The 17,414-nt window shown below is 37.0% G+C and overlaps 1 protein-coding gene across 1 annotated transcript in view; it reads right to left on the bottom strand.

Annotated features, from left to right (window-relative positions):
* Positions 1 to 17,414, bottom strand: part of LOC111159170 (F-box and leucine rich repeat protein 2) — a 151,304-nt gene that overhangs the window by 101,466 nt on the left and 32,424 nt on the right. The window contains exon 2 of the mRNA XM_022521606.1: positions 7,296 to 7,357. Coding sequence (XP_022377314.1) covers positions 7,296 to 7,357 — 62 coding nt within the window. The remainder of the gene's footprint in view (positions 1 to 7,295; positions 7,358 to 17,414) is intronic.

Consider the following 17,414-nt stretch of genomic DNA (forward strand, 5'->3'; position numbering starts at 1 on the left):
ATGTTAACTGCGGTCATTTGATTAAGATGATGTCTGCCAGACTGCCTCATTATAAAGTTACTATTTTTCTCTTGTAATTAATATAGATTGCTATGGAAGATTATATGAAACTATGCAAATGTTTTTCCCCCAAATGTCATATCTTCACATATCTCTTTCAAAAACTGGCAAATAAACAAAGAATCAGGCACTTATCCTGACTTTTTTTGTATGTAAACTGTAACACTTCATAATCAAATACGAACGAAGAGAAATAGCTCTTTATACAAGTATTCTAATAAATGAAAAAAGAATCAGAATATCAATTTGCAGCCCCAATAAGTTAATGATCTAAATAGTAAACATCAATAGATGCTAGCATCCCCTACAAGAAAAAGAAAACCAGACATTTTGTGACTCCTGAAGGAAGACCACCACATAAAATCTTACCAAAGGGACAGAACCTGAGTCTGATCAAGACTCTGGATCCAGCTATCAATTTCCAAGAAATATAGATGAGAAAGGAAGCATGCTGAAATTGTACCATGAGGACGCAATTAACAAAACCCAGACTGTGGGAACTTCAGCAAGTCAAATAACCCAAGAATTTTCCCTAGGAAACTAGCAAAACTGCCAAATGTATGTAATTGTTTAGTTGATTTCATTTGCCCAGAATTATTAGGCTCAGCTCTCTTGTTGAGGGTAATCAAACTTCCCTTCATCAAGCCAACAAACACTATTAGTCCTTAATTCTGTCATGTGTCCACATAAATTTACAAGGAGAGAAAATGACCTAAATAATAATGATCTCAGTTCAAGAGACAACTACGAGGATCTTCACAGCAGCGCTGCTTTTATTAACAAAACACTGGAAACCCAAGTATTTCTCAAAGAAAAATCAATAACGGGCACCTGTGTGGCTCAGTTGGTTAAGTGTCTGCCTTCAGCTCAGGTCATGATCTCAGGGTCCTGGAGTCAAGCCCCAGATCAGGCTCCCCATGCAACAGGGAGCCTGCTTCTCTGTCTCTCCCTGCCCCTACCCTTAACTTGTGCTCTCTTGCACGTTCTCTCTCAAATACATAAAAAATCTTTAAAAAAAAAAAAAAAAGATCAATAAATTAATCTTGGCATAGTCATACAATAGAATATTATAGAGCAGTAAAATGAATAATAGCCAAGCAAAGCAACATGGATCACTCTTAGAAACAATTTTGAGTGAAAACCATGTCTCAGAAGATATACTTTTTTTTTTTTACAAAGTTGATAAACAAGCAAAAGTAAACACTGCAACCATTTAGTCAAATATACTTAAGATAAAAAAAAAGTTAAAGGAGTCATAAATACAAAGTTCTGAAAATATTAACTTGATGGTGGGGAGGGGGAAAAGGCAATGCACGGATCATGAGGAAATGTATGATTAACCAAGAATTATGAGTAATCCAATTCTGTAATTCAATTTACTAAAAATAAAAAAAGGCTGTATTAATCATCCCTATATACATACCTTAGTATATACATCCCTGTATATGTGTCTTTGTAAATGTATCTATTAGTAAATTCTAAGAAATGGAATTTGTGAATATGTATATTTAGCATTTTAAAGATTCCCCCCGGGGCGCCTGGGTGGCTCAGTGGGTTAAAGTCTCTGCCTTCAGCTCAGGTCATGATCCCAGAGTCCTGGGATCGAGTCCCACATCGGGCTCTCTGCTCGGCAGGGAGCCTGCTTCCTCTTCTCTCTCTCTCTCTCTGCCTGCCTCTCTGCCTACTTGTGATCTCTGTCTGTTGAATAAATAAATAAAATCTTTAAAAAAAAAAATTTCCCCCAGTGGCCCCACAGAATAGCCATAGCAGTTTATATTCCCAGCTCTAAAGTATCTTAGAGTGTCTGTCTTCTCTTTACCAAAACCCAATATTATCAACCTTTTGGGCTTTGCCAGTCAGATAAGTAATATCTCATTATTTTGATTTCTATTTAAATATGGGCCTTATTGAGTGCCATACAAATTGGCCATTTGTATTTCTTCCTTTGTTCATACCTTCTTCAAGCTCTAGTCATCAAGAATAATCCACCTTATTACCTGATAATCTTTAAGAGGATTTATTTGTGCATTGAAGAATGTAGCCACTGCTTATAATGTGCATTCTAACTGGTGAAATGCCCATCACTGGGCTACCACTGTGCTCTATGTTTCTGTGGTATAGTATATATATCTGGATGTATTTTACTATTCATAGGGTCAAACTTACCAATCTTCTGAATTCAGAGTTTTTAAATTAATAGGTCTCTAACATAACTTTCCCGGGATGAAGCTCTGGAAAACAATGTACTAGGCTCTATCATTCCTATCTGTTGAGCTTTACTGGTGTTTGATGCCACTTCAATTAATTAAAAAAAAAAAAAAAAATATATATATATATATATATATCTAAAGGCATCAATAGACTTTTAATGTATAACTATACCCTCAACCTAGACAAAGGAAAATTTGCTTGTGCCAGGATTTGGACTTAGATGCCAACCCTAAAACAGTACATAATAGTATATAGAAGTAATGAAAAGAAAGGGCCTTTAAGCTTCTGCATCTGATTTCAACACACACTAATTCAGCCATGTATTGCATCATGCAAAGTAAAAAGCAATAAAAATGAACACACAAATGAAAAAAAATTTTTAACAAAAAGGAAAAACCTGCTCAGTTGCTTAAACTTAAATTTGCAGTATGTATCCCCAAAAGAGCATCTTACCTGTTAAGCTGCCTTGGAATATATATAAGGCATCACAGACAGCAGGAGGTGGATGCACCAGTCCTTGAAAAAAACCCATGGAATGCTGAAACCAACCAGCAGGCAAGAACACCCACTCAATGCTGCCCGAAACAGGAATGAGCCCTTCACTGCACTGCTCCCCAAGGTCCCACAATTACCCATAAGCACTGGGTTGTAACTTAATGACTGCAACAATAACCACAATTATTTTCACTCATGGAATTGGTTTATGATTTTAAGAAAAGGAAAATTGAAAATTTTTGCACTAGTTATCTTATAATTTTCCCTAGGAAACTAGCAAAACTGCCAAATGTATGTAATTGTTTAGTTGATTTCATTTGCCCAGAATTATTAGGCTCAGCTCTCTTGTTGAGGGTAATCAAACTTCCCTTCATCAAGCCAACAAACACTATTAGTCCTTAATTCTGTCATGTGTCCACATAAATTTACAAGGAGAGAAAATGACCTAAATAATAATGATCTCAGTTTTTAAAAATGTATCTAATAAGAGATTTCTTTCATTATTATTTATAACTAACAAGAGCTTTATCTTCTCTGAATGTTTTAAAAATATTTACTGCATGTAGCAACCCCTATTTTTTGTGAGGTAGTTTACATGTTTACATTTCATTTAATCCTCACCATCTGAAAGCAACCATAATAGAAATAAAAACTTAAGGTAAAAAGCTTAATATTAAAATTTATAGTCTGGGGACGCCTGGGTGGCTCAGTTGGTTAAGCGGCTGCCTTCGGCTCAGGTCATGATCCCAGCGTCCTGGGATCGAGTCCCACATCGGGCTCCTTGCTCATCGGGGAGCCTGCTTCTCCCTCTGCCTCTGCCTGCCCTTCTGTCTGCCTGTGCTTGCTCTCTCTCCCTCTCTCTCTCTCTCTGACAAATAAATAAATAAAAAAATCTTTTAAAAAAAAAAAAAAATTTATAGTCTGAACTTTAGACCAGTACTCAATTCACATAAGATTACTTTTCTTAAAAGAGGAATGGTTCTTTGCAAGAAGCTATAGTTTTTATAATACAAACTAATTACCAGTTGACATACACCACCACCAACCTGCCTATGCCTTAGTAGTTATCAGTTTAATTATCATTTGGTAATGTACAATTTACATTGAGACTGCATCAGTCCAGAGTGATAAAATGCATTGTTAGCAGTAGCATATGCTGAGATCCACAACAGGACAGCTTGCTTTTATCAGTTGTTTGCAGTAAAACTGACTACATTATCACATAGCATTTAATAAGTAATTCAGGCATCCAAAATTGATATTAACAATAAAAGCTAACATTTATTTAGCATTTATTAAATGCCAGTCCCTCTAAGAGCTAGCAACTACCCCGTTCAGTAAGAACTATTATCATCTCCATTTTGTAGATATAGGAAATTATGGTCCAAAGAGTTAAGTCACTTTAAGGTCACACAAGCAGTAAATGGGGAGAACTGAAATCTCAACCAACTTTGGTTCTAAAAGTAATACAGACAATAACAGTGAGGACAGAATATAAGGACAACCCAACTCACTAATAGATATATAGCTTTCAACAAATTAAAGATTGTTATAATTGTTATAACAATTGTTATAATGTTATAAGCATTATACAACTGACTCCCCAGGAGTAAAATTGTAAGCTGTTGAATTCTGTGAGCATAAAGGGTAGAGAAGGAGAACTGGAGTACCCTTAATTTATGAATGAAAGTTGGGTAGAAAAAGCAAAATTCTAAAAACTTGCTAAGTAACAAATTAAAGATGGGGTGGTAGAAGGAATCTGTGAACAATATTGGGTAGTCTTAAAACTAACAATAAGATGATCAGATGAAAAATCACCTCATGGATTTTTCTGAGTGGATTCAAAGGGATATAAAGAGATGAAAAGACACACATAATTCTAGGTTGTGCTTGTTAATGGTTCCAAAGGGGAAGCTAAGAATTTGCCTGATGTGATCAGTAATGGAAGCTAGTAGAGAATTTAAGAGGGTGGTAATAGATGGAGTAAAAAAAGGCAGACATGGGTCGGACGCCTGGGTGCCTTAGTCACTTAAGCCTCTGCCTTTGGCTTGGGTCATGATCTCAGGGCCCTGGGACAGAGTCCCATGTCAGGCTCCTTGCTCAGTGGGGAGCCTGCTTCTTCCTCTGCCTGCTACTCCTCCTGCTTGTGCGCTCTTTCTCTCTCTCTCTGACAAATAAATAAAAAATCTTAAAAAACAAAACAAACAAAACACCAGACACAAGAGGATCTGGCTGCAAGTACGTAAGATTATTGTAAGGTCAAAGAATTCATTTCTATTGATGAAGTAAGAGGGAGGGTGAATAGGAATTCAACAAGAATAAGAAGTTTGCACTGTTACAAAGAAGTCTACAATATGAAGTAAAAATGTAAGCCTAGGACATACTGAAAGTATGAAGACATCATTTAAATAAGCAAGATAATCAAGACTTAAGATCCATGAGGGATGATGAAGACAGCTACTTTGGTAACTTGGGTCAAACCTTTCTTCAAAATTTTGCCCAAAAAGGAACAAAAGGAAAGGGAAGAAATACTATTACTGAGAATATAAGGTCTGAGAGTAAAATGGCAGAAATGATTTAAAGGCCAACAAACATTAAAATACCATGGTTGGCTAGAGTTAATTTTGAGACTCACGAGTCAGAGAAGACCTGTAGCAGCAGTACTTTAAAATTTAAATTCCCCTCACAGACTCCAAAATAAGAGCAGAAGTGGGAATACAAACCTATGAATAGACATGTTATGAACATTTGGTCTCAAATGCCAATTCTTTTTGAAAATTGATCTCTCTATGAGCTTTGGGGTATGATTCAAAACCTGTAACTGGAGAATTTCATAACAGCTGGGTCCATCATGGATCTTTGAAAGAACTAAAACTTCTAAAATAACATTTCATAAATCACACTAGCACAGAAAGTGATATAATTCCCCCCGCCTTTTTTGTCAGCAGATAGAAACTATTCCAAGGCTGAGAACAGTGTCAAAGCTAACCCTACCAAAGAGGAAAATATTAAGTTAGCAGCTTTGAGTAGTACAGATAGGAGTAGTATTCATGGGAAGAGTGGCGTTTAATCACACCCAAGTGTTGAATGACTAATAATGGGTCAGCCTGAAGCTGGTGGATTCTCCAGAGGATGGAGGAGGACATGTTCACATGACAGCTTGATGTCTGTGCTAGAAAAAGTTCAGACCAGGAATTAAACACCGTACAATTCCAAGGGACACCATGAATTTTGTCATCTGTTGTGGATGGCATCCCCTCCATTTATATAGTAACAGCCTGCCCATCCTAACACAGCCATGCTGGCTCTAACAGCTCACTGCTTGATCAAGAGCTCCCAGGTTTATATGAAAACCATATCATTCCTTTCTTGTTACCACTTCCTCAACTTTAAAAGGGTCTAAAATGCCAAAGAATATTCTTTCATCCAAATAAGTATTTGTTTTATCAAAATAAAATATTATTGCTGTATTTTTTCATTTGATACTGTTGTGAAATAATTTTCTTTTTAATTAACTGAGTAAAATGAAAGAACCTAAGGGAATTGAGTCATCTGGCCAATCACTTACTCTATGTGAACATTTCCCAGAATTTTTTTCCACAGAATATGGAATTAATATGGAATATTAAAAGAGTTCCATGGTAAGCAAGTTGAAATGCCACAATTATCCATCTGGGAGTATCATCACATGTATTAGCCTAGTAAGGCCCTAAAGAAATTGGTTTTGTTATCCCAGTGATTCCCATTCTTCTTTGATCATAAAACTTGTTTTGTTTTGAGGAACATCAGTGATATGAGAAGAGTTTGGGAAATGCCACTCAAAGGTTACCATGTATACATGTATTACTTGTAAACAATTAAAACAGAACATCCAAAACTAAAATAAGATTTCTTTGATGACTGTAGAGTACTAAAGGAAACTGCAGTGCCTCAGGATCAACAAACGTTGGTTGATAGATTTATCTGGTAAAATGACAAGCAAAACTCCATTTATTGCATATTCAGTGATGCCAGAAATATAGGACAAAAACCATGTTTTATAGTACTTACTGTCACTTAGCACATAATTCTCATAAGATGGATAAAAATATATCAGTATTTGGACTGAGCATTTTAAGTGTTCAGTAAGAACATATAGCTGTACTTATTTTAAAACTTGTTTATCAGAAAACATCTACATGTCTGGGACTTCAGGAGCTCACAACCTTAGTAATCACTCCTCATGTTACCGACTACATTGAGAATATCTACTGATACCAAAACAATGGCACCTACTGAAGATTATTACAATACTTACCACATTACAAAAAGAATCCAGACCAATGCTATGTACATACTTAGTACATTCTGGATTAGACCAAGTAAAATTTAACAACAAGCTGAACAGCATTCTATAAAACAAAAACAAAAAGTCAGTTAGGCTAATTCTGTCTGTTTTTCTATGCTATGGACTCATAGTGAGAAAGAAGATTGTCTTGGACTTGATGACTGAATCAAATCTGAGTTCACTAAAGTTTATCTACATTTACCTTAAGAGAAGTTCTTTGGGTAACTTTTTGTTAATAAGGCCTTCGTCATTATTTGAGAAAACCTGAAAGAAAAAAAAACAAGGACATTGTTAAAGTGTTCCCCAATGAAAAAAAAGTTACATGGTCATAACAGCCCCAATTACTGTCCTACATATATGATAACTAATTTCATGAAGCCATCATCCTTCAATATTAATGGATATAAAAAGAGTTTATACCTCCTCACCACTTCATAAAAATGCAACAGTGATTTCTATGCTACATTGCATTAGAAGTTCTAGCCAAGCTTATTAGGCCAGAAAAATACATAAAAGGCATCCTGACTGGAAGGGAAGAGGTAAACAACTTCTATTTACAGGTAACTTGATCCTATATATAGAAAATTTTAAGAAATACACACACACACACACACACACACACACAAACATTAGAAGTAATCAACGAGTTTAGCAATACAATATACAAATATGTAATACATTTATACACAAATTGTCTTTCTGTTCATTAGCAATGAACCACCTGAAAATGAAATTAAAACAATCTCATTTATGGGGTGCTTGGGTGGGTCAGTCAGAACAACCAACTCCTGATTTTGGCTCAGATCATGATCTCAGAGTCCTGGGATCAAGCTCTGTATCAGGCTCCATGTTGTGCACTGGGAAGTCTGCTTGGAGATTCTCTCTCTCCCTCTCCTTCTGCCCCTCCCCTCACTCACATTCTCTCCCTCTTTAATACAAATAAATAAATTACAACAGCATCAAAAAGAATAAAACATTTAGGAATGATTTAAAGAAATGCAAGACATATACTGAAAACACACACAAAAAACTCTGTTGAGAGAAATTAAAGAAAACAAATTGAAACAAATTTCACATTCACAAATTCAAAGATTTAAGAGTGTTAAGTTAGCAACAGTTCTCAAACTGGTCCACAGATTTAATGAAATCTCTATCAAAATCCCAGCTGTCTTTTTTTCTTTTTTAATTGTAGAGTTGAGAAGCAGCTGGGTGGCTCAGTCAGTTAAGTATCTGCCTTCTACTCGGGTCATGATCCCAGGGTCCTGGGATTGAGCCCTACACTGGGCTCCCTGCTCAGGGAGGAGCCTGCTTCTCCCTCTCCCTCTGTTAGCTGCTTCCCCTGCTTGTGCTCTCTTTCTGTGCCAAGTAAATAAAATCTTAAAAAAAAAAAAATTGAAGAGTTGATCCTAAAACTCATATGGAAATGTAAGAGTCCCAAAAGAGCCAAAATAATCTTGAAAAGGGAAACAAAGTTGGAGGACTCACACTTCCTGATTTCAAAACTTACTACAAAGCTACTGTAATTAAAACATCATGGTACTGGAATAGGATAGAAATATAGATCAATGGAACAGAACAATCCAGAAATAAACCCTTATATTTACAAGCAATCAATTTTGGACAAGTGCTCTGAGATAATTCAATGGAGAAAAGAATAGTATTTCAACAGACGGTGTCAGGACAACTGGATGTCCACATGCAAAACAATAATGTTGTATCCCCACCTCACATTATATTAAAAAATCAACTCAATATGGATCAAAGATTTTTAAAAAATGAGTTAAAACTTAAAAGAAAAGAATAAGCATAAATCTTGGGGATCTTGGATTATGTAATGATTTTGTAGATATGATACCATAAGTATAAGCAGCCAAAGAAAAAATAAATTGGACTTCATCAAAATTAAAAACTTTTGTGTCATAGGACATCATCCAGAAAGTAAAAAGAAAAATCCATAAAATAGGAAAAAGTATTTGCAAATCACATATCTAATAAAGGAATTATATACAGAATATATAAAGAACTCTCACAATGCAACAAACAGAAAAATAAACCAGTTAAAAAATAGGCATAAGATCTGAATAGACATTTCTGCAAAGAAGATATGCAAATGGCCAATAAGCACATAAAAATAAGTTCAACATAATTAGTCATTAGGGAAGGTCAAACCAAAACCACAATAAGACACTGCACAGCCACAAGGACAGCTAAAATAAAAAAGATACTAATAATGGCAAGACTGTGCAGAAATTGGAACCTTCATACACTGGAAAGTAAAACAATGCAACCACTTTGAGAAGCAGTCTAGTAGTTAAACATAGAGTTACCAGATAAACTAGCAATCCCAATCATAGTAGTTACTAAGAAAATAAAAACAAGTATCTAAACAAAAACTTGTACATGAACGTTCACAGCAGTCTCACTCCTAATGGCCAAAAAAGTAGACTCAATCCAAATGTTCATCAGCTGATGAATGTATAATCAAAATGTGGTATATTCGGGGTACCTGGGTGGCTCAGTGGGTTAAAGCCTCTGCCTTCAGCTCAGGTCATGATCCCAGGGTCCTGGGATCGAGCCCTGCATCGGGCTCTCTGCTCAGCAGGGAGCCTGCTTCCTCCTCTCTCTCTGCCTGCCTCTCTGCCTACTTCTGATCTCTGTCTGCCAAATAAATAAATAAAATCTTTTTAAAAAAATGTGGTATATTCATACAATGGAAGATTATTCAGCAATAAAAAGGAATGGAGACTGATATATTACAACAGAAATGAGCCTTGAAAACATTATGCTACATAAAAGAAGACACACATAAAAGGCCACATATTGCATGATTCCATTTACATTAAACATCCAGAAAAGACAAATCCATGCAGACAGAATTAAGATTAGTGGTCACCTAAAATGAGTGAGTGACTGCTGATGGAGTTTCTTTTTAGAGTTATAAATATGTTCTTAAATTAAGTGTGATGAAGACACAACTTGATGAATATACTAAAACACACTGGATTGTACATTTTAAATGGGTGAAATTCACAGTATATGTGTAATATCTTTATCTATTTCTAGATTTGTACCCAATGTGGGGCTGAAACTAGCAACCGTGAGATCTAGAGTCGCAGGCTCCACCAACTGAGTCAGCCAGGTGCCCCTGTAATATCTCATTTTTAAAAATGGATTTTAAAAACCCATATATACCATAATCCATCAAAGCAAACTACAGAAATGGAAAGAATACTGTAAATAGTATCCTACACTCATTTTAAAAATGTTTTCAATGATTAGTTTCAGCAGTGCGTATGTGAGTATAGGATTGTGACAACACTGGCTCCATTTTTGGCCCTGCATCTTGTTCTCCCCTCAGTGCAGAAATGACACCACTTTACATAACTAGTAGACAGCCTGCTCTAGCACACAGGTGGCACCACTTTAGATAACTAGTACAGATCTTCTAGGACACAGATGGCCTCACTATAGATAACCACCTTGTGACCACACCACCATACCCCTTGCACTATAAAAGTTGTGGGTTGAGATCCAAGCTAGGTGGGGAATGGGGGTAGAGTACCCTGGATCCTCTGTCCACCTGCTGTCCCAATACCCTGTCAGTAGGTGACCCTGAATAAAACTGTATAAATGGTATAGAACAGCCTTCTTTGTTTTGCAGTATTCAAGTGCCTTCTCAGTCTGGAGGATACATTCCTGACCATCCTCCACCTTCTAACAGCGAGATACGAACATTAAGTCCCTATTGTATTCCAAGCTCCATTAAGCACTGAGTTCATTACATAATTTACTTTTTTCTAGTTTCTTGAAATGTAAGTTAGGTTACTGATTTGAGATTTTTTTTTTAAAGATTTTATTTATTTAATTGACAGACAGAGATCACAAGTAGACAGAGAAGCAGGCAGAGAGAGGAGGAAGCAGGCTCCCCTCTGAGCAGAGAGCCAGATGCGGGGCTTGATCCCAGGACCCTGGGATCATGACCTGAGCCGAAGGCAAAGGCTTTAACCCACTGAGCCACCCAGGCACCCCCTGATTTGAGATTTTTTTAAAGATTTTATTTGAGAGAGAGAGAGAGAATGAGAAAGAGAGCATGAGCTGTGGAGAGGGGCAGAGGGAAAGGGAGAAGCAGACTCCTTGCCGAGCAGTAGGAAGCCCAACTCAGGGCCTGACCCCAGGACCTGGAGATCATGACCCAAACCAAAGGCAGATGCTAAACCGACTGAGCCACCCAGGCACCCCAGATCTATCTTCTTTTTTAATGTAGGCATTTACAACAATATATTTCCCTCTGATCACTGCTTTCACTCCATCCCATGAGTTTTGATATGTTGTGTTTTCAATGCCATTTGTCTCAAATTATTTTCTAATATCCTTTTTATTTCTTCTTTCACCTACTGGTTAAAAGTCTACTGTGTAATTTCCACGTATTTGTGAAATGTCCAGTTTTCCGTCTTCCTTTTTTTTTTTTTTTTTTAAATCTCTGGCTTCATTTTATTGTGGTAAGAGAAGATACTTCATGTGAAGTCCATCTTTTGAGAATTATCAACTATTTTTGTGGCCTAACATAAGGTCTGCCCTGAAGAACAGGATAGGTTCCATAGGAATAGGAATACATTCCACATTCACTTGAGAAGAATGAATTCTGCTATTGTTTGGTGGAGTGTTCTATATATCTCCAGTAGGTCTATTTCCTTATTGATATGCTAACTACCGTGTTACTTACAGTATGTTGTTGAGGTCTCCAATTGGTGTTGAGGGTGGTGGAGAGTGACATGACAATCTTCACATACTTTGATAGCTGTCAGAAAGATGGGCTTATTTTCCGTTATTATAAAGAACAGTGAATCAAAGCTACAAGATTATAATTCAGTGCAGGGAAGAATTGTATGGCAATGAGACTAGCCCATACTAGAATGTTTTACTCTTTCAAGTGGTGATGCTCTATCCACACAATGCTCCTACAAGTATCACAGAACCAGGTATGTTGAAGAAAGAAATCCCTTCTTTCAGGGGGAGGTTTGAATAGAAAATCTCTAAGAACCAAATCTAATTTACTGAATCTACCATTCAGGTTCTGCCAAGTACATTGCTGTTACCTTGGTATGTCACTTAATTTTTCTATGCCATGAATTCCTCTTTTGTAAAATGGGGATAATGAGTAACTCTGCCACAAGGGCTGCTGTGAGTTACAGGAGTTCACGTATGTAAAATGCCTAGAATAATCTTGGCAAATAGTGAGTGCTCAACAAATAATAGTTAGGATGATGGTTGTGAAATCTCCAACTATTATTGTAGAAATGTCTATTTCATCCTTAATTTCTGTCAATTTGCTGTATATATTTTGGAGTCTATCATTTGGTACATATATGTTTATAATTATTGTAACTTCTTGAGAAATTCACCATCTATCAAAATATAAAATATAAACCTTTGTTTATTATTTTTGTTGTTTTTAACTCAGAAGTCTATTTTGTATGATATCAATACTATTTGTATAGAAAGTCTCTTCCCATCTTTCTACCTTTAGCCTATTTAATTTTGGTCTAACAAGAGACTCTTGTGGACAGCCCATAATGGGATCACGGTTTTTCGGTTTTTAATCCATTCTGCCAATCTGTATTTACTTGGTAAGCTTAATAATTTCACATTTAAAATGATTACTAACAAGGAAGGACTTTTACCATTTTTCTATTCCTACGTACTGAAGTATATCATTAGATAAATGTCAATTAGGTCAAGTTGGTTGGTAGTGATGTTCAAATCTTTTATATCTTAATGATTTTTTTAATCTACAAATTCTATCAATTAGTAAGAGGTGTTGCTATTTAAAACTGTGATTGTAGATTTCTTTCTTTCTCCCTTTGGTTCTCTCGAGTTTTGTTTCATGTATTTTGAAGCTTTGTAGTTAGGTACATATGTATTTAAGTTTGTTATTTATTTTTAATTAATTAAACCTTACAGCATTGTGAAATGTCCTCTTTCTTTCTAGAAATTATCCTTGTGCCAAAATCCACTTTGACTGTTATGAAGATAGCAACAACCAGCTTTCTTCTGATTTTTGCATCTTTTTTCATCTTTGGCCTTATATGTATGTGTATATATATTTTTGTATTTTCAAACGTACACTGTTTTCATTTTTAGAAAAAACATTTTTGAGTACAGTTGACACACAATGTTACATTACCTTTAGGTGTACAACAAAGTGATTCAACTTATCTATACACTATGCTTTGCTCACAAGTGTAGATACCATATGTCAGCATGCAATGCTATTACAATACCAGTGACTACAAGGGTACCTGGTTAGCACAATTAGTTAAGCATCTGACTCTTAGTTTTGGCTCAGATCGTGATCTCAGGCTCGTGAGATCAAGCCCCATGTTGGGCTCTGTGCTGAGCACACAGTCTGCTTGGTTTCTCTCTCTCTCTGCCTCTCCACCGACCCCCTCTAAAAATAAATAAATCTTTAATAAAAAAAATACCAGTGACTATATTCTCTAAGCTGTGCTACTGTGGCCATTTTAGTAATAAAACATTCTTGGGTATACAAAAATTCTTCTAGAGTATCACTATAATTAGATTCAAATGTTTATATTTGTAGTGAAAGATGTGTTACATAGCTCTTTAAAGCAACCAAACAGTATGTCTTAGTGTTCTATTTACCGACTTTAATATTTTTTCATTTTTTGTTATTATTTTTTTAAATTCCAGTACATCTAACATACAGTGTTATATTAGTTTCAGGTTTACAATATAGTGAATCAAAAAAAATTTTTTTAAAGACAGAGTGAGTAAGTGGGTGGAGAGGTGGAGAAGAAGAGAGAGAATCTTAAGCTGGCTCCAGGCCCAGCATGGAGCTCAACCTGGCGCTTAGTCTCATGACACTGAGATCACGACCTGAGCCAAAATCAAGAGCTGGACACTTAACTGACTGAGCCACCCAGGAGCCCCTGATTCAATAGTTCTATATATCATTACTCAGTGTTCATGGTAAGTGTACTCTTAATTACCTACACCTATTTCACCCATCCCCCCACTCACCTCCCATCTGATATGCTTTATTTCAAATGAGTACCTTCAGTTAAAGTTATTATTTTTTTGTAAGAATTTTTTTTTTTACTTAAAACAAACTTCAGAATACATGGTTCTAAAAGATATATATAAAACATTCCAGCCACTCAAAATAGAGTACACATTTTCCTCAAGTACACACAGAAGAACCCCTGGCTAAATCACATAAAAAGAGACATAACAAGTATTACAAATTTAAGAAAAGTGAAATCATATCAAGTATATTCTCCAACCACAATGGTATAAAACTACAGAACAATAAATAAACTATAGAACAATAAAAGCGGGAAAATCTATGGCATAAATACTAAATACTTAATACGTAAGTATTAAACACCATACTACTGCACAAGCAATGGGCCAAATGGGAGGAGTCAAGATGGCGGAGAAGTAGTAGGCTGAGACTACATCAGTTAGCAGGAGATCAGCTAGATAGCGTATCTAAACATTGCAAACACCTACAAATCCAACGGGAGATCGAAGAGAACAACAACAGCAATTCTAGAAACAGAAAATCAACCACATTCTGAAAGGTAGGACTGGCAGAGAAGTGAATCCAAAGCGATGGGAAGATAGACCACGGGGGGAGGGGCTGGCTCCCAGCAAGCGGCGGAGCAACGGAGCACTAAATCAGGACTTTTTAAAAGTCTGTTCCACTGAGGGACATTGCTCCAGAAGCTAAACTGGGGTGAAGCCCACGCGGGGTCAGCGTGGCCCCAGGTCCCGCAGGGTCACAGAACAATCGGGGGTGTCTGAGTGTCGCAGACCTTGCAGGTATTAGAACAGGGAAGCTGGATACAGAGACAGAGCCAAGGAGTGAGCTCTCAGCTCGGGGTTCCCTTGAACCGGTCGCAGGCTGGGTGAGCTGGGAGAGTGGCCAGAGGCCAGGGAGATGGAAGTGATTAGGCACTATTCTCTGAGGGCGCACTGAGGAGTGGGGCCCCAAGCCCGCGGCTCCTCCGGCCAGGAGACTGGGAGGCCGCCATTTTCATTCCCGTCCTCCGGAACTCTACGGAAAGCATTCAGGGAACAAAAGCTCCCCGAAAGCAGACCTGAGTGGATTACTCAGGCCGGCCCCTGGTAAGGGCAGTGCAATTCTGCCTGGGGCAAAGACACTTGAGAATCACTACAACAGGCCCCTCCCCCAGAAGATCAACAAGAAATCCAGCCAGGACCAAGTTCACCTACCAAGGAGTGCAGATTCAATGCGAAGGAAAGCAGTGGAATTCCAGAGGAGGAGAAAGCAAAGCACAGAACTCATGCCTTTCTCCCCATGATTCTTTAGTCTTGCAGTTAATTTCATTTTCTTTTTCAATTTTTTTTCTTCTTCGGCTAAATTTTTTTTAACTTTTACCCTTTTCTTTTTTAACATTTTTTAACTAGTTTATCTAATATATATACTTTTTCTTTTTTATATTTTTTTCTTTATTTGTTTTCTTTTTTTTAATTGTTTCTTTTTTTTTTTTTCCTGAACCTCTTTTTATCCCCTTTCTCCCCGCCATGATTTGGGGTCTCTTCTGATTTAGTTAAAGCGTATTTTCCTGGGGTCTTTGCCACCCTTTTAGTATTTTACTTGCTCCTTCATATACTCTTATATGGACAAAATGACAAGGCAGAAAAATTCACCACAAAAAAAAAGAACAAGAGGCAGTACCAAAGGCTAGGGACCTAATCAATACAGATATTGGTAATATGTCAGATCTAGAGTTCAGAATGACGATTCTCAAGGTACTAGCCGGGCTCGAAAAAGGCATGGAAGATATTAGAGAAACCCTCTCGGGAGATATAAAAGCCCTCTCTGGAGAAATAAAAGAACTAAAATCGAACCAGGTTGAAATAAAAAAAGCTATTAATGAGTTGCAATAAAAAATGGAGGCTCTCACTGCTAGGATAAATGAGGCAGAAGAAAGAATTAGTGATATAGAAGACCAAATGACAGAGAATAAAGAAGCTGAACAAAAGAGGGACAAACAGCTACTGGACCACGAGGGGAGAATTCGAGACATAAGTGACACCATAAGACGAAACAACATTAGAATAACTGGGATTCCAGAAGAAGAAGAAGAGAGAGAGGGGAGCAGAAGGTATATTGGAGAGAATTTCCCTAATATGGCAAAGGGAACAAGCATCAAAATCCAGGAGGTGCAGAGAACCCCCCTCAAAATCAACAAGAATCGGTCCACACCCCGTCACCTAATAGTAAAATTTCCAAGTCTTAGTGACAAAGAGAAAATCCTGAAAACAGCCCGGGAAAAGAAGTCTGTAACATACAATGGTAAAAATATTAGATTGGCTGCAGACTTATCCACAGAGACCTGGCAGGCCAGAAAGAGCTGGCATGATATATTCAGAGCACTAAACGAGAAAAACATGCAGCCAAGAATACTATATCCAGCTAGGCTATCATTGAAAATAGAAGGAGAGATAAGAAGCTTCCAGGACAAACAAAAACTGAAAGAATTTGCAAACACCAAACCAGCTCTACAGGAAATATTGAAAGGGGTCCTCTAAGCAAAGAGAGAGCCTAAAAGTAGTGGATCAGAAAGGAACAGAGACAATATACAGTAACAGTCACCTTACAGGCAATACAATGGCACTAAATTCCTATCTCTCAATAGTTACCCTGAATGTAAATGGGCTAAATGCCCCAATCAAAAGTCACAGGGTATCAGAATGGATAAAAAAACAAAACCCATCTATATGTTGCCTACAAGAAACTCCTTTTAGACCCAAAGACACCTCCAGATTTAAAGTGAGGGGGTGGAAAACAATTTACCATGCTAATGGACATCAGAAGAAAGCAGGGGTGGCAATCCTTACATCAGATCAACTAGATTTTAAGCCAAAGACCATAATAAGAGATGAGGAAGGACACTATATCATATTCAAAGGGTCTGTCCAACAAGAAGATCTAACAATTTTAAATATCTATGCACCTAAGGTTGGAGCAGCCAACTATATAAACAAAATCAAAGAAACACATCAACAATAATACAATAATCGTAGGGGAATTTAACACTCCCCTCACTGAAATGGATAGATCATCCAAGCAAAAGATCAACAAGGAAATCAAGGCCTTAAATGACACACTGGACCAGATGGACATCACAGATATATTCAGAACATTGCATCCCAAAGCAACAGAATACATATTCTTCTCTAGTGCACATGGAACATTCTCCAGAATAGATCACATCTTCGGTCCTAAATCAGGTCTCAACCGGTATCAAAAGATTGGGATCTTTCCCTG

This window comes from Enhydra lutris, unplaced genomic scaffold (assembly GCF_002288905.1).
Source record: "Enhydra lutris kenyoni isolate GAN:26980312 unplaced genomic scaffold, ASM228890v2 scaffoldscaffold66, whole genome shotgun sequence".
Taxonomy (NCBI): domain Eukaryota; kingdom Metazoa; phylum Chordata; class Mammalia; order Carnivora; family Mustelidae; genus Enhydra; species Enhydra lutris.